The 26,432-nt window shown below is 44.1% G+C and overlaps 1 protein-coding gene across 7 annotated transcripts in view; it reads left to right on the top strand.

The window, feature by feature from the left end:
• The window catches only part of LOC114889274 (Golgi apparatus membrane protein TVP23 homolog B), a 33,743-nt gene extending 8,753 nt beyond the window's left edge, over positions 1–24,990 (top strand). For 4 of the 7 annotated variants that reach the window (XM_029212386.1, XM_029212389.1, XM_029212388.1 and 1 more), the window contains 3 exons: positions 1,350–1,481; positions 5,876–6,004; positions 7,425–11,951. In XM_029212386.1, the coding sequence (XP_029068219.1) occupies positions 1,350–1,481; positions 5,876–6,004; positions 7,425–7,451 (288 nt within the window). In that variant the 3' untranslated portion in view covers positions 7,452–11,951. Of the gene's footprint in view, positions 1–1,349; positions 1,482–5,875; positions 6,005–7,424; positions 11,952–15,663; positions 15,844–22,391; positions 22,583–24,930 lie in introns of those variants that run through there. The other 3 variants (XR_003791996.1, XR_003791998.1, XR_003791997.1) reach the window with 3 other exon arrangements.
• The last annotated feature ends 1,442 nt before the right edge of the window (positions 24,991–26,432 follow it).

Consider the following 26,432-nt stretch of genomic DNA (forward strand, 5'->3'; position numbering starts at 1 on the left):
GCAGTGGTTGAGAGTCGCCTGCCGATGCAGGGGACACGGGTTCGTGCCCTGGTCCGGGAAGATCCCACATGACGCGGAGCGGCTGGGCCCATGAGCCATGGCCGCTGATCCTGCGCGTCCGGAGCCCGTGCTCCGCAACGGGAGAGGCCACAACAGTGAGAGGCCCGCGTACCGAAAAAAAAAAAAAAAAAAAAAATTACGTGTAGATACATTTGAGTATTTAAGGGTCAATTACCTAAACACTTCAGATGCATCTACACATAAGGGACCGCCCCAGGTCGCTTGGCATGGTATAGCACAGAACCAGATGACCTTCTAAACTTGCCTTGCGTTTCTCTTTAGTTCCGACTGGAAACAGGGCGTGTCCAGGAAAGAACCCTGAGAGGGCTTGGGCTCAGGGTTTATGCCGTGTGCTTAGCTGCCTCCCAGGGGCTGCTGCTGAAGGGTCTCTGTTTGGGGTCCCTGTGTGCCTTGCCTAGTGTAGCTCCCTCCAGTGGCTCCCTCTGTCCTTGCCCCCGGGGTCCTCCTCCATTCGTACTCAGGAGGAAGAAAGAGGAAGTTTGCATCTGGATAGAAAATCTGAGTTAAGCAGAGAGCAGTCAGTTCTTCAGGCTGTGCCTTCAGAAGCCCTAGGGGACCTTGCTCTGTTTTGGGTTAGCCTGCTTATCTGTAGTGGAAATCAGTTTTGGGAGCCAGAGGACAAAACTCCTGGAGACAGCACCAATTAAATTGCTTGCCTCTGCTTGTTAGGGCCCCTGACTAGGACTCCTCAGAAAGCAGCATTGTGCTCAGTGAGCCCATAGTCCTTTATATTATAAAATCTACCTTGGAAACCACTCAGCGCCCTTTTAAATTCCTGGGTGTTGCTGAGACATTCTGGTCATTGTCTGGAATCCCTTGACTGCATTTCTTCCTGTGGACCCTGATGGACCTTTTAGTCTCCAGGATGACCATAGCCTTGATTTCCTGAATCCTCACCTAAGAAGGCATCTTTCAAAGCTTGCTTATGAATAATCAGTATAAGTGCAAGAAGGATTGACTAGAAGCCTATCAGAGGCCACCCTTACTGTCTTGGGTGATGACAACTGTCCACTCTGCCCTGAAAATGAAACATTCTCGATTTAAAACAAAGTATGTTAAGACCAGTTCCAAAAATTACAGTAGTGGTAGATCTACTGTTTTGCTTGAGGGAGATTGTGGGGCGGGAGGTAGGAGTTCTAACTTGGGACTTGGGTTGTCTGTATTAATTTATTTGAATTTGAGGGTAAGGGGTTTTTCATTAAAAATGTTAAACTTTTTGCTGATAAATACCACAGAACATTGGTTATTAACTTCATGTTCTTTTGTAGGCCTCTCCTCAAGACAGTAAAACTGTTTCAGAGGCTGAATCAAGAATCTTCTGGTTAGGACTCATTGCCTGTCCGGTGCTGTGGGTGATATTTGCCTTTAGTGCCCTCTTCTCCTTCAGAGTGAAGTGGTTGGTGAGTATCAGTGTGGAGCTGTCAGTAACCTGCTAAGGTGGCTGGTGGACAGTCATAATAAGCAGCACCTGTGTTAACATCAGGGACCCCCCCCCCCTTGAATAGGCAGCTTCATCATGTATTTCCCAAGTTTGGTTTCTCAACTCTGCTCTTCTCTAAGTACAGAGAGCAGAGTCCTGTGAAAGACTCCATCTCACCAGTTCTCCAAGTGCTGAGCAGAATTTGATTTAGCCCATCTTGTTCAGTGATTACCACATGTATCACATAATCTTGTCAGTCGGGGATGGTCAGTATACTCCACACGTGCTTAGCTTGGTTTGGAACTAACAGAGTGGTCTTTTCTGAAAATACTGGTTGGTAACCTGTTCTGGTTATCTACTGCAACAGTCATTTTATGATCTCTCGCAGTTTCACTGGTTCAGAAGTTTGGGAAGGGCTTGTCTGGAAAGTTCTGGCTTGGGATCTTTTGTACTTGTGGTCAGACAGTGGCTGGGGGCTGCTGAGCCTTCTCCTCTTTATGGGGTCCCATGGCCTCTCAACACGGTCTTTCTACATTGCTGGTTGGGGCTTCATTACAGTCTGGTGGCCTCATGGCAGTTAGACTTGGAGGGTCACAGCTTACTTGGAGGGTCACAGCTCCAGTTGAGAGTATTTTAGCTCACAAGCTGTATTACCTTGTACAACTGTATTAGTTTTCTAGGGCTGCCATAACAAAGTATCACGGACTGGGTGGCTTAAACAACAGAAATTTATTTTCTCCCAATTCTGGAGGTCTGTCTCTTTGGCTAGTTGACTGTCTTCTCCCAGTGTCTTCATGTGGTCTTCCCTCTGTACATGTCTGTGTCCTAATCTCCTCTACTTATAAGGGCACCTATCATATTGGATTAGGGCCCACCCTAGTGACCTTATTTTTCCTTAATTCTTTAAAGACCCTGCTTCCAAATACAGTCACATTCTGGGGTCCTGGGATTATATACATTAAACATATACATTTTGGGGGAACAAAGTTCAGCCCATGACAACCACCTAGCCTCAGAAGTCACAGCATCACTTTTGGCACCCGTCCACATTCAGGAGAATGGAAATTAGGCTCTACAGCTTGATGGGGGAGTAAGAAGATTCTAGAAGAGCATGTGGAGATACAATTGCCACCATGTTTGGAAAATATAATCTGTCACTTAGCCCAAACTGTGTGTCTTATTCTTTTAATAATTGATTTTATCTCACTTAATACATATTGGTATCAGATGTATTTTGGCCTTAATTGTGTTTTTTTCCCCTGTTTTTAATATTTCCTTGTCTAGTTCGCTGTATAGGTTCTCTTTTCCTTTGTGCATACACGTACATAAATACTTTCCCTTTTGAGGTTTGGAAGGTTTATTTTCTGTTTTTAGTTTTTCTAGTAGTTATCTGTATCACATAACCCTCTTTCATGTATTTCATGTATCATACCCTCTTTCATGAATTAAGAAATGTATTTAATGTCTTGATTTCCTGCTGTGAAAGATGTAAAGTTAACATTCATGCCTTCTCCCACCTTTCCTCCCTCCTTCCACTTCTGGATTTTTGTTGGTTGTAGTCTTACTTTAGTTATTTTAAGTAATATACTTACTCCTGTTTATTGACTTAGAGACTGTTTAGAAAGGGAATGAAATAAACACTCTTATATTCCCTCCTTTGTTTCTTCCCTTTCTATGCCTGAGCTTTGTTTGTTCCAGTATTATTTTTGTTGTCAAGGTTTATAACAATTACCTTTCGAAACGATATTTGTTACTGGTTGTTCAGTCTTTGATCTACTTTTAAATAAATTGATTCAGTCCTTTTATTGCAGCTTCTCCTTTACCTCTTGGTTGGCTGAATTTCATTGTTGGGTGATTTTTTTCAAAAAACTTGTGGGTGTTATTTTCCTTTGGCTCTGTCATGTTTAAGAATATGAGCCTGTTGACTTTATTCTTGAATAAACTTTTCTTTTTTCTTTCTGAATAAACTCTTTATGCTTGAATAAATTCTTTATTTCTTCATTCTTGAAAAAAGATTCTTTATTCTTGAATAAAGAATTGGCTAAGTTAATATTCTTGGGTCACAACTTTTTTCTCTCACCATTTAGAAGACATTACTTCCTCATTTTCTAATATTGAATATTGTAGAGAAATCTGAGGCCTGGCTTACTTAACCTCCATGTAAGGGAGTGAATTATTTTTCTCCCTGGACAAATAGTTTTTGTTAATCATTCTTGAAGTTTTAAAATAGCATACAGAACCAGATTGTGTTTATCTTTCTGTATTGCTTTTTCTGGAAACTGTGCCCCTCTAATATGCAGGCACAGGTTTTGCTTTGAATCAGGAAAATTATCTTCTGTTGTCTTTACATTTATTTATGTTCTGTGTTTTTGGTGTCTCTGATTCTGAGGTACCAGTTACCTCTGTGTTGGATCATTTTTATCTGTTCTCATCTACCATCTTAAATGCTTTCGTCTCTCATCTTTTCCTTTCTGGTTCTTCACTCAGCACATCTTTTTAAAAGAGTCTGCCATGCACCAGAGCTGTCTTGGGCGCTGGGGATATGATTAAGGGCCTGATAAACAAGATGACTGCTCCGATAGCACCACTTTCTAGTGGAGCAGAGTGTAGACAGACAGTAAATAAGGGTTGTTAGAAAGGTGACACGCGGTAACGGAGTGGAGAGTGCCAGGGAGAGCAGAGTGGGCTGCTTTAGCAAGGGCTTCTCTGCGTTTCCTGAGGTCTGCCAGCTCCGTTTTCAACTCCTTCTGGTGTCTTGTCTTACCTTCATTCTCTTTGAATTCTTGTCTTTAGGTTCTTCTGTAGGGTGATGTATGCTTCAGGAATGCTTTTATTTTGGTGGACTCTATTTCTTTTTAGAATCGATTCTTCGTCTGCCTTTTGCATACTGTGTTTCTTTCTTCTTTTTGTTTTTTGCTGTGGTTCTGCGTAGCTGCCTTTCCCTGTTCCCCTCCCCATTTTGCTCCTGTTCGCAGTGGCGGCTCTGTCCAGACCTTCTCTTTATGTTGGTTTCGTGTGGGTGAGTTCTCCTTGCCTGCCTTCCTTGTTGTCTGAGACATCTGGGCTCTGCTGTGAGCTGCGGTTTGGCCGCCTGAAGGCGCAGGTGTGAGGAGGGGACCGCAGCCCTGCCGCCGGCTGCCTCGGCTGGCTTGCTCGGGTTCCTTCCCTTACATAGTGGAGTTCTTGTTGCTCTGTTGTGCTTTGCCCTCCTGCTTTAGATCGTTGGTGAGCCCTTGGAGCCTTCACCTCTCTCTGGGGAGGCAGCCCAGTCTTTCTCTGGCAGTGTTTCCCCTTCCCTAAAGCAGAGCAGGGAGAGGGGGGTGAAAGGTGGTTTGGGCTCCTGTTTTAAGACCACAGGGCAGGAAGGGGGCATCATGTCCCTCAAGCTTCCCCACCCACTGTTCTCTGTGGTGATGGGCTTGATGACCGTTGGTCCTCCTGCCTACTCAGACCATTTGCTTATTCTAGAACAGGGCTTGGCAAACTGGCCTGCAGGCCAAATCTGGCCTTACGCCTGTTTTTGTAAATTTGTGTTGGAACACAGCCTTGCCTGTTTGTTTACATATTGCCTGTGGCTGCTCTGGGGCTAGAATGGCAGAGTTGAGTATTTGCAAGAGACCATATGGCCTGCAGAGCCTAAAATATTTATTATCTGGCCCTTTACAGAAAAGCTTTGTAGAATATTTAACCGTGGGATCCCCTCATGTTGTTCTAATTAACTTTTCTTTAATAATATTTAAATAGTAGGCTTGCGTTTCTTTTTCTCAATCCTTAGCGGTCTTAGTGGGGTCACCTATAGGATTGTGGCCACAAGGAAGAAACAACTCTGCTGAAGTGCATTTCTTCCTAGTGCTGTGTCCCCCTCTGCGCCCTTCCCCCATCTCCTTGTCACAGAAGGCAAACCCCTGTTGCTTGAGGCACTGGTTTGCTTTCTTAGAAGCCAGTTGTTGCCCACACAGTAGCATAGAGCAGAGACTCAGCTCTGTGTGCTTTCAGTGTGTTGAACTTGATCTATCTCTTGACCATTCTTAAGGAAACAGTTAACATTTGAGCCCCTTCTGAGTCTCATTTACTTTTTTTATATCTTTACTCACAGAACCATGGAAAATATTAGAGAATGAATGATCCCCCTACTGCACCCCCAGAGCTGGCACAGAGCATGTGTGTTGATGGGTGCTTGTTGGGTGGTGCAGAGCGCATATTGGACGGGTCTGCTCTGGGAGGGAGGGTGCACGGGAGTCTCACGGCCACAGCCCCCCTTCACAGAGCTTCCACTTCCTGCTCTTTCCCGAGACAGTCTCCGCGTTTTGTTTATGGCAGAGAGACAGTCAGTCAGTGTCAAGCCCGTAACTGTTGGTTATTCCCCTCTCCCAGGCGGTGGTTATCATGGGTGTGGTGCTGCAAGGGGCCAACTTGTATGGCTACATCAGGTGCAAAGTGGGCAGCAGGAAGAATTTAACCAGCATGGCTACGTCGTACCTTGGAAAGCAGTTTTTAAGACAAGTAAGTGTTTTCTGGATGTCAGGGTAATTTGGATGTGGTCAGTGACTAATGCAATGAAGATTTCTAACTCTTGCAGAGTTTAATTTCTATGAAGTACTTTAAAAAAAGGTTTTTTAAAGGGACATACTTATTTAAGTACGACATGATGATGCTAAAGTTATTTTAATTTCTCTTTGGAGGCTTTTAGGGCATTCCAGAAATGTATTGTCGATATCCTGAAATTATTTTAAAACCAGAGGGATAAATGTTCATTGATAATAACTTCTTTTTTTTAATTAGGTGAAGTTCAGTTGCTTTCCATTACTTCCGGTGGCTCTAAATGAACAGTTTTGAAGAATGTATCAATATATTGTATGGTTTTAGGCTTTATAGTAAGAACAAGTTAGAAACATAATAAGACCGTATCGTTAAAGATTGTTTTAAAGTACTCAGTTTGTTTTTGAAGAATGTATAGGTTTTACTATAGTTCCCCGATATGAAGATTTAAATCGTAGTTTTCCATGGGGTAAGTGGTATTCATAGGTAAATAGTAATTGGTAAAACCTTTGGGAAATTGATTAGGTCTTTGTATGAGTGATGTCTCGTGTTTGTGTTCATGCAGTTGGTTGGGCAGGTAACGTTATACAGGACACTTAGGGTTCTCAACCTTGGACATGCATCAGAATCTCCTGGAGGGCTAGAGCACAGATTGTGGGGTCCTACCCCCAAAGTTTCTTATTTAGTTGCCCTGGGACTGGGTCTCATAGGTCGCACGTTTGCAGGTTCCCAGGTGGTACTGATGTTGCTGGTTCAAGGATTACATTTGTGACTAAAGCCCTGAGAGGCTAAGTGACTTCTCAGGAACATACAGAAACAAAGTGGTGCAAAGCTAGGGCTTAAGCCAGCTCTCTTGAAATCCAGTGCCGTTTCCTGTACAGTTTCTCTTATATAAAAGTTAAGAAGTAGGGAAAATGAGGATTCTGGTAGGGACATGACTCTCCTCCTGAGGGTTTTTGCAGAGTCCCAGTATACCTTTGCGGGGTAAGGTCCACCTCATGGTAATTGTCAAGTGTGTGCTTAATAGGTTTTTTTTCCCTTACGATTACCAGCATTCAGGTGAAATTGAACCTTGAGCTGACATACATGGACAGGGTCAGTAGACTTACATGGCACTTGGTGATGCTCTGCTCAAATGCGAGTGACTTGCTGGACATCTGGGTGGACCCATTGCTGTACTTCTCTAGCATGACAGTAATTTTTAATGTAATTGGGCCATGGGGTGCCAGGTAATGTAGTAGCTGGCTGTGCTGGCAATTACAAAATGTTTTCCTAGTGCTTTAAATCTGGTATGTTAAGTAAAATAGCTTTGAGTGTTAAGGAGTTGTTTCTCTTTTGCAAGTAAAATAGCTTTTAGTGTTAAGGAGTTGTTTCTCTTTTGCAGACCACTGGAGACGATCAGACCTCCTGAAGAGAGTGAGGGAGTTTCCATTGGGAACAACTGAAGGGGATCTTGACTCTGAACCTTTAGAACTCAGTACCTATTGCAAAGAGGAGTGTTGGGTTTGTTTTTCCATTTTAAAGTTTACTTTAAAAAAAAAAAAGGAAAAGTAGTTTTCATATTAAGTTTTTACTTTCTAGGATATGGGGCTTGAAGGTGTGGTGTAGCTAGAAACATTGTTAACATTTGGTTCATGGTGTACATGTGTATGCACATAGTCGTGTAAGATCCATGTGTCTTAAATTAACAAAAGTGTTTGTGTTCATGCCCATATGGAATGGAGACCTTTGCATTTTGATCCACAGAACAAGAAGGATGTTCCTAGTCTATCTCAAAACTCTCTGTGTTTACATACTATTTCTGTAGATTATTTTAGGTTTTGCTTCCATGGTAAGAGTGAGCACTTTGGCTTATATATAGAGTTAGAAATAATTGTTAATTTTACACTTAATATATACTTCATGATGAAACTTCTTATCCTAGGCGTTTACAGGCAGGTAAAAACCAAATTTGGGCTATTGGTGTTAACTAGTTTCTAAAATTTTGTTTATTTTTATTTGTAATGAGTCACGTACTTAAGGCCCAGTTAATATAAAAGGAATTTTCATAGTTTATGTTCGTGGGATACGTAGGCATTGCTGCTGTTCTATTTATTTTTGGGGAAAGATAGCCAGATTTTACTTTGGAACCTTCCAGAAGCTCTTCATTGGTCCTTGGCCTAATGAAATCTATCTTTTACCACTAAAAGAGTATTATTCTCATGTCATAGTGAGAATAATCATTTCAATACTTGGCATTGTAAATGCCTAAAAGACGTTTTATTTTACGAATCTATTTTTTTCTTGCTATAATGGGGATATTGTAAATCATGTATTTGTATTAATGGTATTTCTTAAAACAATGTATGTAACAATCCGCAAACTATTGCAGGCATCTGTAAACTCTGTTGTAGGCGCTGTAAATTTTCTTTTAATTGGCAGATAGATTATTTTGTGATTGTATTTATACATTGTTAAAAATTTTTTGAAGATGTTTTGTTTAATTGAATGTATCTTATTGGCGTGATAGCTTTGAAGGTGCATAACTTTATATTTGTATAAAACTCTACTGCTCACAAAGCACTTTGACACTCGTAATCTCATTTGATCCTCACGACAAGCCTGTTATGTGTGATGCCGGTTTATAGGTGACGAAACAGGACTTCAGGTTATTGACTGACTTGCCCAAGGAGACACTGATTACAGGAAGACCCATCAGGACATATTACTGATTTTAGAGGAAATATTTGTCTCTAAATGTCCTTTCCTTTCGTACGAATCATTAATTTACTAAGTCATTAATTTGGTAAGTGCTTGTTTCCCATTTTATTTATACTTGTCTGGTGAGGAAAGTGGATGCTGCATAAATGTTTTTATTTAACCTGAAAGATCTGGTGTCAGTCTGTAGAGCTGAGAGTCTCATGGGGGGGGGTTGCTCTTGAGGTAACTATTGTTATTTCAGGCTGCAATCCTAAACCAAATATGAATTGAATTTTGGAATATGTACGTGGCAAGACCTACTGTTTATCCCCCAATATTCATTTTTCCCTTCTATTCATTTCCCGCTTATTAGCCAGGACATGGCAACAAAGACAGTTTTTCCCAGATTTTCTTGCTGCACCTTGGCTACGCTTCCAGGAAGTATTCTTAGAAGGTCGGCATGTGCGTCCCCTCCCCTTTTCACCCCTCTTAGCTGAAATGTAGACAGAATAGATGGCGCTTGAACAGCTGTCATGGACGATGGGGTGGAAGCCTTATTTCTGAGAACAGCAGAGAAATAAGGTAGAGATTGAGTTCCCTCTGATGGGGCCAGCAGCCCTGAACTGCCTGTCTGAATTTTTAAGCGAGAAACAAACTTCTGTCTTGTTTAAGTGTTATTGCTTTGGTTTTTCTGTTACTACAGCCTAAGTGAATTCTTATCAATACAGTATATTTTCAGCAACCCCCACAATTGTTTCCATTAGTATAGTATTTGAGATGTAATAGTTCATCAAATACATATTTGCTCTTTGAGTTAATTAAGCTAATATTATAGATTCTAACAAGTCCAGCTGTTCCAGATGCTGTTGCTGCGTAAAAATTCACCCCAAAACTTAGCAGTGTAAAGCAGTCATTTTCTTATGCTTACACAAGCTGTGGGTCAGGAATTTGGGTGGAGCTCAGTGGGGACAGCTCCCCTCTGCTGCACAGTCTGGGGCTTGGCTGAGAGATTTGAAGGCTGGGTTTTGCACATTGGCCAGGAGGCAGGAAACATCTGGGGGCATCTTCACGGGTCTGGAGATTGATGGTGGCTGTCAGCTGAACCTCAGCCAGGTTGCTGGTTGGAACACCCACATTTGTGACCTCTGGGTCGTCTCTCTGTGGAGGCTCATCTGGGCTTCTTCACAGCCTGGCAGCTGGGGTCTAAGACAGGCTTCCCCAGGGAGCCAGAGAAGTGTGTGACGTTTTTATGACTAGTCTCGGGGTTCACATAGTGTCACTTCTGCCATACTCTGGTTGAAGCAGCCACTAAGGTCCCCCTGAGTTCATGGGGAGGGGACAAAGCAGCCATCTTTGGAAAGTAAAATCTGCCACACATAATCGTTTCAAGACGGGAAAACTGCTTGAAGAGACCGAGGGTAGCAGGTGTTGCTTTCTTTTTTATCTTCCCTGGTCAGCCTTGAGCACAGGTAAACTGACTGAATGGTGCAATTAAAATGAAAGTAACATTGCATTCTGGAGCCCCCAGTGTGCCTGTTGTTTGGCCCACAACTCTGAAACATAGGCAAGGGTGTGTGTGGTTGTGTGGAGGTGATGGCACAGTAAGTCCACCATGGTGTCAGTACTGTGGTCCTTTAAATTTGTAAAACTCTTCAGAGCTCATTCAGAGTTCTTTTATGTCTATTACCTTATTTGATTTTCCCCCGTAACCTCTAGAAGGAGGTTAACGTGAACAACCTCATGTTACAGATGAACCTCATGTTACAGATGAATAGCTAAGACAGAGAAAAGTAAAATAATTTACTGACGATTGCAGGTAGTAGAGACAGTGATGCTCCCCCAGTATTTCCTTTGTTCTCCTGTACTTCCCACCAGCTCCCTAATTAACTGAAGCTATGAGATCAGTTATGGCCTGTGTGATGTGAGTGAAGGTGACCTGCATCGCTTTTGGGTGAGGAAGGTGAAACTGATGTGAGAGTCTCTAATCTTTCTTCCCTTCTGTGGCAGCCAGTGGTGCTCGAGATGGTGCCTCGGCCAGCTGGGTCCCTGGGTGGCTTGTAGAGCAGAATCCCCCACCTGCTCCTGTTGGACGAATGGCGTAAGTGAGCAATAAACTTTTGGTGTGTGAAGTCACTTGATTTCCTGGTTAATTTGTTTCCATAACATAACACAACGTAATAGCCTCTTCTGACGAATATAGGTGCACACCTGACAAGTAATAGTCAGAGAACTTTTAAGTCCTAATTCAGTAATTTCTCCACTGTTCCATGCTGTTTACTTTTGCAAGGAAAGAAATTGGAATCTGGTCCCTTAGTGCAGCATCACCAATTCTAATCAGAATAGACAGGTGAAGTTGACCAGGTGAAAATTCAACTAGGAGAGTCCACCTCCATCTAAAGGGACAGGAGCTTCTCATTTCCAGCCACTTGTTGCCACTCAGGAATGTGGTTCCTGTGTTGCTAGGGTTTTCAGTTTTTTAAGAGGAATGGAAAATCTGGATGTTTATATGAAATCCGATCTTTTAATGTTTGTAAATTAAATTTTAAAAGAAAAAAACATATGTGAAGTCAAACTGAGTATGTTTGCAGGTCAGGTTCAGCTGTGCTAACTTTTGTGGCATTGCAGTGATGTTCAAACTAGTAGAGCTCTTTCTTCTAAGTCTTGTGTCAAAGCTGAATATCTGTAATGAGCAAAACAGAGCTGCTCTAGAGGAAACAGGTTTGGAGGTTCTGGAATCACCCGCTCAGCCCTAACTACCATTTTCCAAGGAGCCCCTGAGCCCCTGAGCCACTGTTTGCTGCACACCGCTGCTGGGAAGGTGAAACCAAAGTCTGCCTGGTTTTGAGGAACACGTTCTCAAATCATATGTCACATACATTTTTCAATTAAAAGTAAAGTTGAAATAATATCAAATTCTTGTGAGAAGCAGGAAGCATTCCTTAAAACTTTAATATTGTTATTCTAAAAGGAAAAGAGCAATCCTTCCTTCCTGAAGAAGTTAAATTTAGTGCCAAGAAAAAATGTAGTCTTATATATCACTTTTCCCCGCTACAATGAATTACAAAATAATAATTAAAGCAGTCATGGTCAGAAAACCGAAGGGCTACAAAGAAATGCAAGTCTTACCCCACTCAGTTCTGCTCCCCAGAAGCAAGCATCTGCAACTGCCGCAGGTTTTGTGTTTGGGGTATTTACTTCCATGCTAAATAAAATGCTTATTGTTTGTACAGTGTTTCTTGACTTATCAACTTGCTATAATAGCTGTTGGCTTCCTGCTAAGAAAAATGAAGATTTAACTCAAACCCCTCCCCCTCATATAGTTTGAGCACTTTTTTTTCCCCCACTTGGTTGTAACATTAAAGGCTTAACATAAACCTCCGTTTCTTATTCCTTATCTGATGTTTAACTGTTTTCTCTATTAGTAATTTGTTCAACTGCAAGTAACAGGAAATTCCACAAATAATAGTGGCTTAAACAAAAAAAGGGTTTGTGTGTTTCTCTACAAAGGAAGTCTAAAAGCGGGCACCTGCTGGTGTTGATGCAGTTACTAAACAGTTCCTCAGAAAGCTGGTTTTTGTCCCCATGCTCATTGCCTCAGGGTCACAAGATGACTGTCACAGCTGAAGATGACTCCTCTGTTTATAAGCAAGGAAGGAGAGTGGAGGTCCCCGTCCTATCTGTTCCCTTTTAGCAGAAAAGCAAAAGCTTTCTCAGAAACCACTGTAGACTTTTGCTTCTGCTTGCTTACATCTCATTGGCCAAAGTGGTGCCACCCAGGTGTACGGAAGTCTGGAAAAGCAGCTATGAAGGTGGGCACATGGCTGCCTGGAGTAAAAGTGAGGTTTTGTTAGGGGAGAAAGGAGAAAGGGACATTGGGTAGGAAACTGTCAGCGCCAACCACATACTTCTCATGGGGGCTTTATGTAGAGGGCACCGGCTGCTGCTGTGGCTGGTGCTGTCAGCACCGTTTCTACAGTAAATAAATAGCCTTGGATCTGGACGGCCTTTTTAAAGCCAACTTTTGATGCAAAGCCATTAAGGCACTGTTTGGTGAAATAGTTCTGTGAGGGCGTAGGCTGCTGTACTCTTATGTATATATTCTTACTTTAATGTGATTTGGGGGTTGGATTTAGGATATTTAGAGCTACACCCTCAAGAGTTCTCTTGAGGTGGTGCCACCCCCAAGGGAGGGTGTTTTTGTAAATGTGTTAATCATTGGTTAGCAGGATGATTGGTTATTTTAGTGGGTGGAGGCTAGGGATGCCTGGAGCTTGTAGCGCATAGGACAGTCCTGTACAACCCCAAATTGTCCTACATCTCTATAGCTTCCACGTGTCCCATGAAAGTTATGTACATGACAGTCCTGCTATAAAGAGAAAGGAAAAGCAACCCCTGACAGCTGTCAGCTGGAGGCTGACCTGGCCCTTACAGCTAGGCTCTGGTGTTCTCTTTGAACATGAGTAATTCTCTACGACACCAACATCTGACAAGGCTGCTCTGTGACCATGAGGCAGCAAGACAAAAATGAGGATGCTTTGTAGTCATGTTGGAGCATAGAAACAAGAATACCGTGCAAACCACAAAACATGAACAAACACCCCCTCTCCTGGCTTATGTGGAGACTGCTGCTGCTCTGCTGAGTATGGTCTTAGACCACTCTGTTCTTCCTACCACCTAGATGAAAATTACTAAGGTACCTACTCAGAATTGCTTTGCCTTCCGAAAGCACCCAATCTGGAGTAAAACTAGGGGTCATGGAACCCTGCTTGAAATCCCCTAACACAGGCCCAAATTCTCTGATAAGCCCGTCCTAGCGCCCTTGTACTGAGACACCCCATGGTGTGTGGTCTCCCTTGTGCGAAAAGTGCTAATAAACCCACTTTGGTTCAACCACAGTTCTGTTCCGCATGGTCTCTAGCTGGTGAGCCCTGACACTGATTAATAATTATCTGAGCTTAGACTGTAAGTCCTTTTTTGTTGCAGATTTGCAGCACTTGACTTATCCAAAAACACAACTATCAAGTGAAGGAAAGTTGTACTCTTTCAGTACCTTACAAAGTGTCTCAGCAGTTTGAAAACTGTCACCAGTTTTCGTGTCAGTGTTGGTCATGGCATTTGAATTGCAAGTTAAAACCACTGCAGCTGCATTAGTCTGCTTTGTAGTGGCCACATATACAGGAATTATATGTATATTTGCGAGCACCCGACTATGTGTCTCGTGCATGTGCAGGATTTGCATGCCCAGGAAAGACCCGAAAAGGCCCTCATCTCTCATCTCTAGATGGTCTTGAGGCTCTGCACAGACAGGAAATAAAGGCTTAGGTAGAGTTGTAAACTTCCGGAGTGTTGAAGGTGTGCCCCAATACACATGAGCCCCTCAGCCAAAGGCAGAAGACTTATTTCAGGTGCTTAAGGAAATATCTGCCCGATTATTAGCTGAAGATGGAGCTTAACTGAGTAGAGATTTCAGTGGCTACACGTGACAAAGAGTACGGATTTACAGAATTAGTTCTGGAAAGTCACTAAAAAGCCTGCAGCCACCACCACAATAAGCATTAAAGGGAAGGGGCCACAAATCTGGTTTCCAGAGTCGCCACCTTATATTACTGAAATAGTCCAGTTTTCAACAACAACAAAAAATTACAAGACATGCAAAGAAACAAGACAGTGGCTCGTACACAGGAAAAAAATATTCAACGGAAACCTTCCCTGAGGAAGCCCAGATTTTAAATCAGCTGTCATATATGTTCACAGATCTAAGAGAGACTTTGGGCAAAGAACTAAAAGAAAGTAGGAAAATGAGCTGTGAACAAAATGCAAATATCAGTAAAGAGATGAAAAATTTATAGAAAGGAAGCAAATAGAAACCTTTGGAACTGAAAAGTATGGTAACTGACATGAACAATTCACTAGAGAAGTCCAACAGATGAAAGAACAATTGAAAATAGGACAATTGAAATAATGCAGTTTGAGGAGCAGAAAGAAAGGAGAATGAAGAGTGAATATAGCCAAAGGGACCTGTGGGCCCATCAAACATATCAACATATATGTTATGGGAGTCCCAAGAGACAAGAGAAACGCAGAAAGAATATTTGAAGAATTAATGGCTGGAGACTTCTCAAATTTCATGAAAGACTTGGAAAAAAAAAACAAACCCCTACATTAACCTGCACTTTCAAGAAGTGCAACAAATTCTAAGGATAAATTCAAAAGAGATCCACATCTAAGCACATCATAGTTGAATTGTCAAAAGCCAGTGACAGAATATTGAAAGCAGCAAGAGAAAACAATCCATCACATATAAAGGATGCTCAATAAGATTAAAAGCTTGCTTCTCATCAGAAACCATGAGGTCAGATGACACATTCAAAATAGACTTTAAGACAGAAAGAATTGTTACAAGCGACAGGACATTACATACTGATAAAAGGGTCAATCCATCAGGAAGACATAACAATTATAAACATATATGCACTTGACAACAGAGGTCCAAAATGCCTGAAGCAAAAGGTCAGAGGATTGAAGAGAGAAATAAAAAACTCAGTAATCATTATTACTAGTGGTTCACTATTAATAATTTAATGATTAAGAGATAATCCATATAAAATATTCAGCATAGTCCCAAGCATATGGTAAGCACTCCGTAATGGTAACATACTCAGAAAGGAAAACAGAGTTGCTTAGCTAGTTAAAGGTAGAGCAGTCAGGAGGTCTAACTCCTGGTTGAGTGGCTTCCTTATGATTTAGATTCCCATCCAATATGCGGCATGGAGAATTCAAGTGGAGAAAAGTGGTCAGTTGCAGGAAAGAATGCTGATTCTTTTATTTTTTATTTTGCTTAGAACAAGTTAGAGATTGTAATATTATAAGCTGGTAACTTACTGTAGTGTTCATTTACAATTTATTTTCTATTCAGAGCACATCTTGTTATTTATGTTTTTCAGATAGTTGTTGAAATCCAACAATGCTATGGACCAGTCTTCACGGTAAACATTTCTTTTAGGATTATCGCCTTTGTCTGCACGCCCTTTTCTTCTTTTGCTTGTAACTTGTGCATTGTCCACTAGATGGCAATACACCAACATAAAATGGAAAGGAAACAGCCATACTGTAGCATCTTACTTACTCGATTTAGTGGGAAATGATAGTTTTCCTGGAAAATTAGCCTGCAAGTAGTGGGTTAGGACTAAATCCATGCTTCCTACTGTGGAATAAATTAAAACCAGTGCTGATGAATGAATAGATGCTGAATGACTAAGTACAATCATATTTAGTGCTTACAATGTACCAGACCCCAAGATAGGTACTACATACAGGATATGTGTCTGCTTTCCTCATATCACCACCCCCCTCCCTCCATTGAACAGATGGGGACTCTGAGGCTTAGAGGGTCGGTAGCTTTCCCAGGGTCATACAACTAGAGAGAGATGAAGCCAGGACTGGTCAGTGGCAGGGAAAGATGATGAGTTTGAATTTAAGATATGCTGGGTTTGAAGCCAGTGGTCACATCCAAGTACCAGAATGCAATGGAAGCATGCAATTCTTCCTGAGGATTGGGCAGAAGCTATGAAGTTAAGAGGCATCTCTGCAGAACAGAGTTGAAGTTGTAACAACATATGTGGGCTGTTTTGGGCAGAGCGTCTGTTAAAGAAGAAACAGCTGAAGTGTAATCCCCAAGGAGAAGGTGACGGCAGAGGGTTAGGGGGGCGAGCTCTGGTGGCAGACAGTCCTGAGTTGAAGTCCTGGCTTCACACTTCCTAGCGGCGTGTTCTTGGGCGAGACAGGTGACCTCTTTGACCCCTTGCATTAACCTCAGGAGCAAGATGCTATCTCCATTTTACAGGTGAGGAAACCGAGGCTTGCAGAACATAGGAACTGACCCAAGGTCATGGTGCATCTAGTGCACGATGGCTCTAAGATTCAGATCTGGAGAGTCCGACTTAGGCTCACACCGTTAAGTACGGCATGTGATGCTCCCCCAGTCGTAGCGCGTAGGACACTGGCTAGAAATGCCTTGTGTATGTGTGAGCCTCCTTGTACCAGTCAGAGGAACAGACCAGTAGGAGATATAAATGTAAATTATATCTATAGATCTATGTCTGTATTTACATCTTATGGATATATTCCTTGAAATAAACTCTCTCTCCATATCTATATCTACCTACCTAGTGCATGTACACAGACACACACACACACACACACAGACACACACAAACATACGCATTTATTTCAAGGAATTGGCTTACGCAGCTGTGGGAGCTGGCCAGTGCTGGTCAGTATGGTAGAACAGCAGGCTGGGACTCCTGGTGAGGAGCTGATGTTTTGGTTTTGAGCCAACTTCCTTCTTCCTCTGGAAACTCAGTTTTGCTCTTAAGGCCTTTTAACTAATCGGATGGGGCCGATCCACATTCTCAAGGGTAAAATCTCTTTTACTTAAAGTCAGCGGATTGTGGGTGTTGACCACATCTACAAAATACCGTCACAGCAACACCTGGATTAGCGTTTGATTAAAGACCTGGGTTCTGTAGCCTGGCCAACTTGACACCTAAAACTAACCATCACTCTTCTCCGAGTGGTCTGCAAACGCTGTGACAGCACGAGGCTCTCTTTCTTGTTGACCAATGCCAGGGACCCAGCGGCACCCAACAAACCTTATTTGAGTGTGTACTGACGCTCCAACAGCCTGGGCGGAAGTGAACTTTCAACTGTAGACCTGGAGAGGTACAGATTTTCGGTGTCTTGAGTCACATGTTACTTCCTTCGGGGCCCCCTGGATTGAACAGCAAGAAATGAAGACGAAGTAACTAATGGTCATCGCCAGCTGGGGCCGGGAGCAGGGCTGCTGCCACCACTAAGAGCTGGGTGGGGGTCCTTGTAGAACGCTGGGTGTCCGCTGTCTCTGTTTTTAGGTTTCTGCTGGCACCTGTTTCCAGCCACTGATGCTACTTGTCTTTGTTGGGATGGAGGCACAATGTAGCACAACCTGTGAGGTTAGGTAAGAGTGGATGACTGTGGATCTATGAGTGCCTATGGTCACTGAAAGACCAGCCCTGCATGCGTCCTTCTGAGGCCTGGCAGCCTCTTCTGATAAAATATGGAGACAGCATAGTGGGTGCCACCCAGATGGTGGAAGCATCCACCAAAAATTAGGCTAAAAATGCCGTCCTTCGGGGAGCCTTCTTGGGCATCTGGTTTCATACCTCCCACCACTTCAGAGAGGATGGCATCACCTCTTACTTGAAGAGCATTTAAACACATCTTGGAACACTTGCTCACCTTCTCCTCTCTCTTCTCTGGGATCTCGTCACGCTGCCCTCCTAGAAGCATGGGCGCATCCCTTCGTTAGCCGTATCTACAGAAGTAACCTGACGACAACCAAACTCATCTTGATACCCTAAGCCCTAGGACAGAGGTGGGCTGTGGCAGATGCTGCTCAAGACTTGTACAGATTTCAGAAAGCTTTTTAAAAAACGGGTGGTGGAGGCAGAATACCTGCCAGGACTGAGTTGTGTCCCCTCCCTGGCTCCCCCAGTTCTATGTCGAAGCCCTAACCACCGTGACTATTGGGAGGTAGAGCTTTTTGGAGGTAATTAAGGTAAAATGAGGTCAGAAGGGCGGGTCCTAATCTAATAGGATTGGTGGCCTTATAAGAACAGGAAGAGAGAGATCTCTCCATGTGCACATGCCAAGGAAAGGCCATGTGAGGACACAGAGAAAGTGGCCATCTGCAAGCCCAGAAGAGAGCTGCCATCAGAAGCTGAATACGTTGGCACTTCGATCTTGGACTTCCAGCCTCCAGAACTGTGAGCAATGAATTTCTGTTGTTTAAGCCCCCTCACCTACGGTATTTTCTTATGATAGCCCAAGCTGCCACTGCAATACTAATCATAATGAGTTGTAGCATTTTAAAGCTTGTCTCAGAGGATGTGAAACGAGCCAGAGAAGCGTCAAGGAAGGAAAGACTAGTTTCCCTGAGGTCTCTTCCAACTCCTAGAAGAAAACAGGGAAAGGGCTTTCTAAGTCAAAAGAATTCCTTGTGCAGGAGCGTGGAGCCTAGCATGCAGACGTTTGGGCATGCGCGCGCACGCACACACACCACTGTGTGCTCCAGCCACGGGAGATTCCTCATTGTTCTTCAGATGTGCAAGGCTTTGTTTAGCAAGACATCTTTTAAATATTCTGGATATTTATCCCTTGTCCATGACACGTGTTCTGTAACTTCAATTTTAACTTGGTTTAGGATGTTTTTGGGCATAACAGCTTTAAAAAAATATGTAGTCAATTTGTCAGCCTTTCCTTTTGTGACTTGATTTTTCAGTATTCATTTAAAACACTTGTTCCTTAAGTAGTGCATAGTGGTACTCTATATTTTCTTTTAAAATGACAATGTAGCTTTTCATATTCAGCTTTTTAAATAATCCAGAATGTATTTTGGTATACAGTGTGAGGCAGGGATCTCTTTTTATCTTTCCCCAGATAGACAGTCAGTTGTCTCAGCACCTTGTACAAAACAGTTCAGATTTTTCTCTCTGATTTTAATGCTGCTTATGTCAAATATCAAGTTTGCCATATGCACAGGTCTATTTTTCTTATTTATTTGGAAGGGTGCTTTATATATTCTGGATACTAATCCTTTACCATTGATAAATGTTGCAAATGTTTCATCTCATTTTGAAATTCTGATCAACAGAAGCTTTTACTTTTAATGTTGAAATTATCAATTTTTAATGGTTTCTTTTTATGCATCATATTTGGGAATCTTTTTCTTACCCTAAGGATATAAAGATATCCTCCTAAAAGTTTCATAACTTTGTCTTTTACCTTTATGTGTTTAAGCCTCTAAGATGAACTTTTTTTGTATGGTATGAGATAGAGATCCGTAGTAAATTGTACTATTTAAAAACAATTCTTCCTTTTCTCTGTGTCCTTGCTATGGCTCACTGTGGGCAGAATATACTCCACTTCCTGACTTTCTTTGAACTTAACCTTGTGACTCGCTTTGGTGAATGGAATGGGAGCAGATATAATGTGTGCCCCAGCCAACAAGAGACTTTAAGTGTGCTATGTAGTTTGGCTTACCCTCTTGGGTTCCTTACCTGCAACATGAGAAGTGCGTGTCCCAGGTCCCCTCTTCTCCTCCAGCCTGGCTCAGAGAATGAGAGACAGCTGGAGCAGACCTGACTCTGAACTGTTAGATGTCACAGCTGGCGTACAGACCTGTATGTGCGTGAGAAAGAAATGCTGTTTGTTGTAAGCCACTGAGATCTTGGGGCATGTTTGTTATACAGCATCATTGCAGCAACATGGCTGACTAACACTAGATTTAATTTATTTTTATTTTCAATATGGATAACCAATTATTGAAATATCCATCCTTACCACATTGATCTCCAGTACCAATTCTGCCATAAATTAAATTTCTGCACGCATGTGGGCCTGCTTCTGGAACCTCTTTTCAGTTCCAATTCTCTATTTGAGTACTTACTTTACCATTTTTAAATATATTTAATTGGGTTTGATTTTATATTTTACTTATTTTATTTATTTTTAAAATTTATTTTAAAATGAATTTGTTTATTTTTGGCTGCATTGGGTCTTAACTGCTGCACGTGGGCTTCCTCTAGTTGCGGTGAGTGGGGGCTTCTCTTCTTGCGGAGCACGGGCTCTAGGCGTGCGAGCTTCAGTAGTTGTGGAACGCAGGCTCAGCAGTTGTGGCTTGTGGGCTCTAGAGAGCAGGCTCAGTCGTTGTGGTGCATGGGCTTAGTTGCTCTGCAGCATGTGGGATCTTCCCGGACCAAGGCTCAAACCCATGTCCCCTGCACTGGCAGGAGGATTCTTAACCACTGCGCCATCGAGGAAGTCCTTATTTTATTTTTAATTTAATATTTTACTGAGGTATAGTTGATGTACAATATTGTATAGGTTTATATAAATGGAGTGTAACCTTTAAAAGTTGTGAATCAGTATACTGTACACATGTAACTTATATAATCTTGTACATCAGCTATACTTCAGTAAAAAAGGTTACACTCCATTTATAGTTATTACATTTATAGTTATATAGTTAGTATAGAGGCTAGATTCCCTGTGCTGTGCAGTATATCCTTGTAGATGATTTATTTCATACGTAGTAGTTTGTACCTCTTAATCCCCTACCCCTATCTTGCCCCTCCCCACTTCCCTCTCCCCACTGGTAACCACTAGTTTGTTTTCCATATCTGTGAGTCTGTTTCTTTTTTGTTACGTTCACTAGTTTGTTTTATTTTTTAGATTCCATGTGTAAGTGATATCATACAGTATTTGCCTGACTGACTTATTTCACTTAGCATGATCTCCTCCAAGTCCAACCATGTTGTTGTTGATTTTATATTTTAAAAGAATATTTTTCGGAGCTTCCCTGGTGGTGCACTGGTTGAGAGTCCGCCTGCCGATGCAGGGGACACGGGTTCGTGCCCCGGTCCGGGAAGATCCCGCATGCCGCGGAGCGGCTGGGCCCGTGAGCCATGGCCGCTGAGCCTGCACGTCCGGAGCCTGTGCTCCGCGATGGGAGAGGCCACAGCAGTGAGAGGCCTGCGTACCGCAAAAAAAAAAAAAAAAAAGAATATTTTTCATCCATGTTCATGAGTGAGACTGATCTGAAATTTTTCTTTTTCAAATTGTCCTGTTGAGTTTTGATATCAAGGGTATGACTGCCTTGTAAAGTGAGCTGGCAGGCATTCCCTTGTTCCCTATATCATCCACTTCTTTAACACTGGAATTATTGTTTCCTTAATAGTTGGTGGTACATTGGAAGAACAGCTTGAGCGTTGTGTTTTCTTTGTGGGAAGGCATCAAGGTCACATTACCCTCATAAAATCAGTTTGGGAATATTTCTTTCCTTTGGAACAGTTTGTGCAAAATGTGAATTATCCATTCCTTGAATGTTAATAGAAACTGCCTCTGAAACTCTAGGTAGGGTGATTTTGTGTGTGTGTGTGTGTGTGTGTGTGTGTGTTAAATTCCTAATTTGATTACTTTTATTGTTATTAGTCTGTTCAGGCTGCTTTTCTTGAGTCTGTCTGTTCTTTATATATTTTTAAGAGAGTTGTCCCTTTTGCCCAGTTTTGAAACATGGGAGTGAAAACATGATCAGGCCGGAGTTTTAGAAAGATCTCTTGGTCAGGTAGAGTCGCAGGCACTAGAAAGCACACATTTTCCCATTTACACTTTAATTTTAGGTATGTGTTTGGGAGGCTGGGGCTTAGAGGGAGGAGCTCTGGCTGTGTCTAACTTGGTCCCACCCCCGTCAGTGTCCAGGTTCTTTCCTTGTGGGTGTGGAGCTCCATCACTTTTCACCTTGCTAATCCCTTCAAGCCTGGTTCCTCATCTGATAAATGGAGGTAATAATACCCACCTCACAGAATTGTGAGAATTAAGTGATAACATATATGCCAGCACCTGTATAGATTCAGACATAAAAAACCCTTTGGAGAGCTCCCGGACCAGACATTCTGATGGGACTCTCAACTGGATGGATCTCTAAAAACGCTCAGAAATAGCTCTCAAAATCACAAATGTATGTTGTGGGGACTTCCATGGTGTGATAACAAGGCCTGGACTTAACCTCCCATTGTGAACAGTTGGAAAGCTGAACAGGATACATAAAATACATAAAAGAACTTTTTTCTCCCAGGCATTGGACAACAGGTGGTGCACAATTGTGGTGCCTGAGAAAAGGGATAACAATGAAGTGAGCCTTATAATCGCCTGAGCTTTCTGCCTGGAGGCAATTTGACACCAGGATCAGGGAGGAGGAGCCCAGAGAGAGGCAGGCAGCCGCCTTGAGTTGTGAGATCAAAGAAGATCCAAAGAAGCCAGCCCAGGGTAAGTTAGGTGATCTGAGAAAAGCAGGTCACCTGGAAAACAGGGCAAGTCCTGGGACTGCTTAACTGGGAGCAGGAAAGGCGCCGACCTCAGATGAGTGGTGTTCTTCATGCTGTGTATGGCCCTGGAAGACGGAATCAGGACGGTTGGATGGAAATTAGGAAAAGAGGTTTGGGCCAAGCCCAAGGAAATACTTTCTAGGAGTCGTGGTTGATTGGGTTGGAGCGGCTGCCGTGCCCGGCTGGGCTGATGAAGGGACTGGGCAGCGTGCCAGGTTGTTGCCACAGGGCGACAGGGGCTGGGCTCAGTGCTGTGCAGGGCCCAGTCCCGAGGTTGATTATGGTTTGGTTTTGATAGCCTGGCTTCTGTAAGAGGCAGGCGACAACTGACTGCATTTAAAGCCTGATGAGAAAACTGAAAGTCCCTGAAAGCCCCACCCCATAAAAAGACAGAGCAGTTTTCCCTACGCATCATTTGTATTTATATCTTTATTTGATTTCTCACCTCCGTGTGTTTCTTCTTGAAGGCAGGGACCATGGCACATCTATGTTTTCATGTCCCCCTCCCCTCCCCTCCCCTCCCGGGAATAAACCCCATGGTTACCAGGTGCTTTCTCAATACCTGAGCATAGGGGCTTGGCCTGAGGAAGGGCTGGCAAACGTGCATCTTGTGTGCTGCCCTTCCTCCTGTGCCCCCGGCGGACATCGCTAGTCAAGCATGGAGCTCTTTTCCACTGAGCCCAGCCTCAGCCGTGGTTCTAGACTGTTGCTTCTAATTAATTAGAATTAGTGCTGACAGTGTCTAACTCTCTGCCATCGTGGGGCTGAAGGAATGCTTAAGATTCAAAAAGCACGGTCCTATCCTGTCCTGGTCACAGTCTATGTTTTTCACCAACTGTCACCTGCTTTCCAGTACGTGGGCACAGCCGGCATGCTGGTGGTCTGGCTGAGAGCCAGGGGGACATCTTGGGGGCACTGAATGCTAGGAATGCCTTGGGGCTGATGGAATGCAAAGGCTTTGGCACTTGGATGGGATATTGATATAGCATCCAGGGTTGTAACCACGTAGGGTAGGAGTTGGGACTTGATCACATCTCTGAACGCCTTAGTTTTGGGGTGGAGCCTGAGGCGATGTTGGCCCCCGCTTCAGACTGTGAGCACTGATGGTTGCAGCCTAATTGCACTGCAGTAGAAAGAGGGCAGGTGCGAGCCTCAGCTCTGAGCTCACGTCCCCTCTCTGCCACCTACCAGGTGAGCAGCCTGGCTTCCACCTCTTTGAGGAGGAGGTGACAACATCGCCTGATAGTTGTTTGGAGATTTAACGAGAGAAACTAGGCAATGCGTCAGGCACACAGTGGATGTTAAAAAAAAAAAAAATGACCAGCACAAACATACTGTTCACTGTGTGCCATTTGCTGCTCTGTGGGGTATAATGAGCGCATAGATTAATTCAGTCAGTGCTCAGAATAACGCTGCGAGGTTCTGTTAAGTATCACCCTAACTTGATAAGATGAGGGAACTGAGGCTCAGAGCAGTTGGTTCTACCCAGGGTCACACAGCTGGTACTTGGTAGAAACAGCGTTCTGACCCAGAGCCTGTGCCCTTAGCTGACACTCCCTGTGTCGCCAGCGTGGCCACCAACACGCATATGTTGGCCACCAGCTCCATGCGAGATGCTGTGTTCGGTACTGGGTGGACAAATATTAATAAGATACATTTGGAAATGAGTGAACGGGGACATGAAATCGAGTAGGACACAGTTTGGGGGCCACGGAAAGCTTGTAATCAGTGTGGGGTGATGGGATAGGGCAGGAAAGGAGGGTCCCATGGAAATGACCGGCACTCAGTAATCTTCCAGAAATCTCTGCCGGTAGATTATTAGATAGGCACTCTAGTTTACGGAGCCGCCTGTTCTGAGTTTGCCGGGTGTGAACTGACTCACCGGGGCTTGGTCAGCACTTGGCGATCGGACCCTGCCGCGTTTCTGAACCTGCACCCCTAGGGTGAGATGCTGCGCGCCAACCTCACCAGGCGGCCCGAGGTGGGCAGGCACGCAGGCTCGTCTAGTCCAAGCTTTATGCCCAGACTCGTGTCCTTACAAGAAGAGGAGATTAGGACGCAGACACACGCAGAGGGACGACCAGGTGAGGACACAGGCAGAAGGCGGCATCTAAGCGCCCAGGAGTGAGGCCTCGGGAGAAACCAGCCCTGCTGGCATCTTGATCTCAGAGTCCTCCAGACTGTGAGGAAGTCAGTGTCTTGTCTGAGCTGCCCGGCCTGTGGTGCTTTGTTACAGGGGCCTGAGCCCACTCCGACACTAACCATTTTCCATCTCACCTCTCACACCAGCTTCCAGACCCCTGGGGTTCCCTCCACAAGCACCGCCAGGCTTTCTTCTCTGTTCCTGCTGTCGCCTCCGCTCTGGCGCCCTGCTGTGGCGGCCCCAAGCCTCACTGTGTCTGGAACCTGCAATCTGCCCTGGAGACGAGAGACTCCAGAGCAAGGGAGATACTGATGAAAGATGGGATTTAGGATAATTACAGTCTCAACCCCTTGGTGTGCTGTTCAGAGGCCTGTCTTCTATTACCTGGCCTTTCTGGATTCTGGTTCTCCACAAGCAAAAAGGATTAAAAAAATACTCCATGATTTCTCTCCTCTGAACCCAAGTGACTCTGGTAACATTTCGTCATAAAAGTCACATCCAGCGTAGTAGCCGGTGTCTCGCTGCTCAGGCCCAGCCCCCCAGGGAGGCCTCCCGAGTGGAGAAACGCTGCTGCTCTGGGTGGCAAGTCCTCCACGGAGCCTGGCACTGTGCCCCATTCACCCAGGTGCTGGTTCTGGGTCAGGCGCCCCCAGGAGGGATACCGAGATGACGATTCTCCTGCAAGCCTTGTGCTCCTGGTGTCCGCACAGCAGTGGGAGGAGCAGGCTGGAGAGGGTGTGGTTTTAGGCTGAGTCCCGGAGGGGTAGCTTCAGCCTGTTTCTGAAGGGGAACCCTGGAGTGTCAGCTAGGCCTTTGAAAGTTTTGAGTGCGTCTCTGGGAGCAAAGAGCAAGGGAGCCGGGCTCTCTGGGCTCCTACCCATCAATCGCTGGCCACGGGCCACACCCAGCGGGGGTTGGAGGCTCCCCGCCATTTCTGGCTGGTTCTGGAAGAGCCGCTCCAGTAGCCCAAGGGCAGCTGTCCAAAAAAGACTTGCATCTGTGGGCTGTTGGAAGGAAAAAGCCTCCCGAAGCCAGGGAAAGGATGCCCCCGCACAGTGAAGGGGTCCCTGGGGCTGTGGGCAAAGCTCCCAACTGGGAGTTCCGTAAGGCCAGGGTCTGTGTTTTGACGTCTGCATCCCTTGCAACCAGCACGTCTGACACATAACAGGTGGTCAGTAGGTGGACGTGCTGTGGACTGAATTGTGTCTCTCCTGAGATTCATGTGTGAAAGCCCTGACCCCCAGTGGGAAAGTATTTGGAGACGGGGCTTTGCGGAGATGATTAGGTTTTATATGAGGTTATGAGGGTAGGGCCCCCACCATGGGATTTGTGCCCTTATAAAGAAGAGGCACCAGAGCTCGCTCGCTCGCTCGCTCTCTGTGAGGACACAGCAAGTAGGTGACCACCTGCAAGCCAGGAAGAGGGCCCTCACTGGAAACTGACCATACTGGCACCATCATCTTGGACTTCCAGTCTCTAGAACTGTGAGAAAATACATTTCTGTTGATTGAGCCGCCTCATCTATGGGGTTTTGTTCCGGCAGCCCGAGCTAAGACCAGATGGATGAAGAGCCTGCTCCAACCTGAGGGGAGATTATTTTAGTTTTAAAGGGTGTGTTTGCTGCCAGATCGATGGTCCACGTTCACCT

The sequence above is a fragment of the Monodon monoceros genome, unplaced genomic scaffold, assembly GCF_005190385.1.
Source record: "Monodon monoceros isolate NGI ecotype Baffin Bay Population unplaced genomic scaffold, NGI_Narwhal_1 Super_Scaffold_9, whole genome shotgun sequence".
Classification (NCBI taxonomy): domain Eukaryota; kingdom Metazoa; phylum Chordata; class Mammalia; order Artiodactyla; family Monodontidae; genus Monodon; species Monodon monoceros.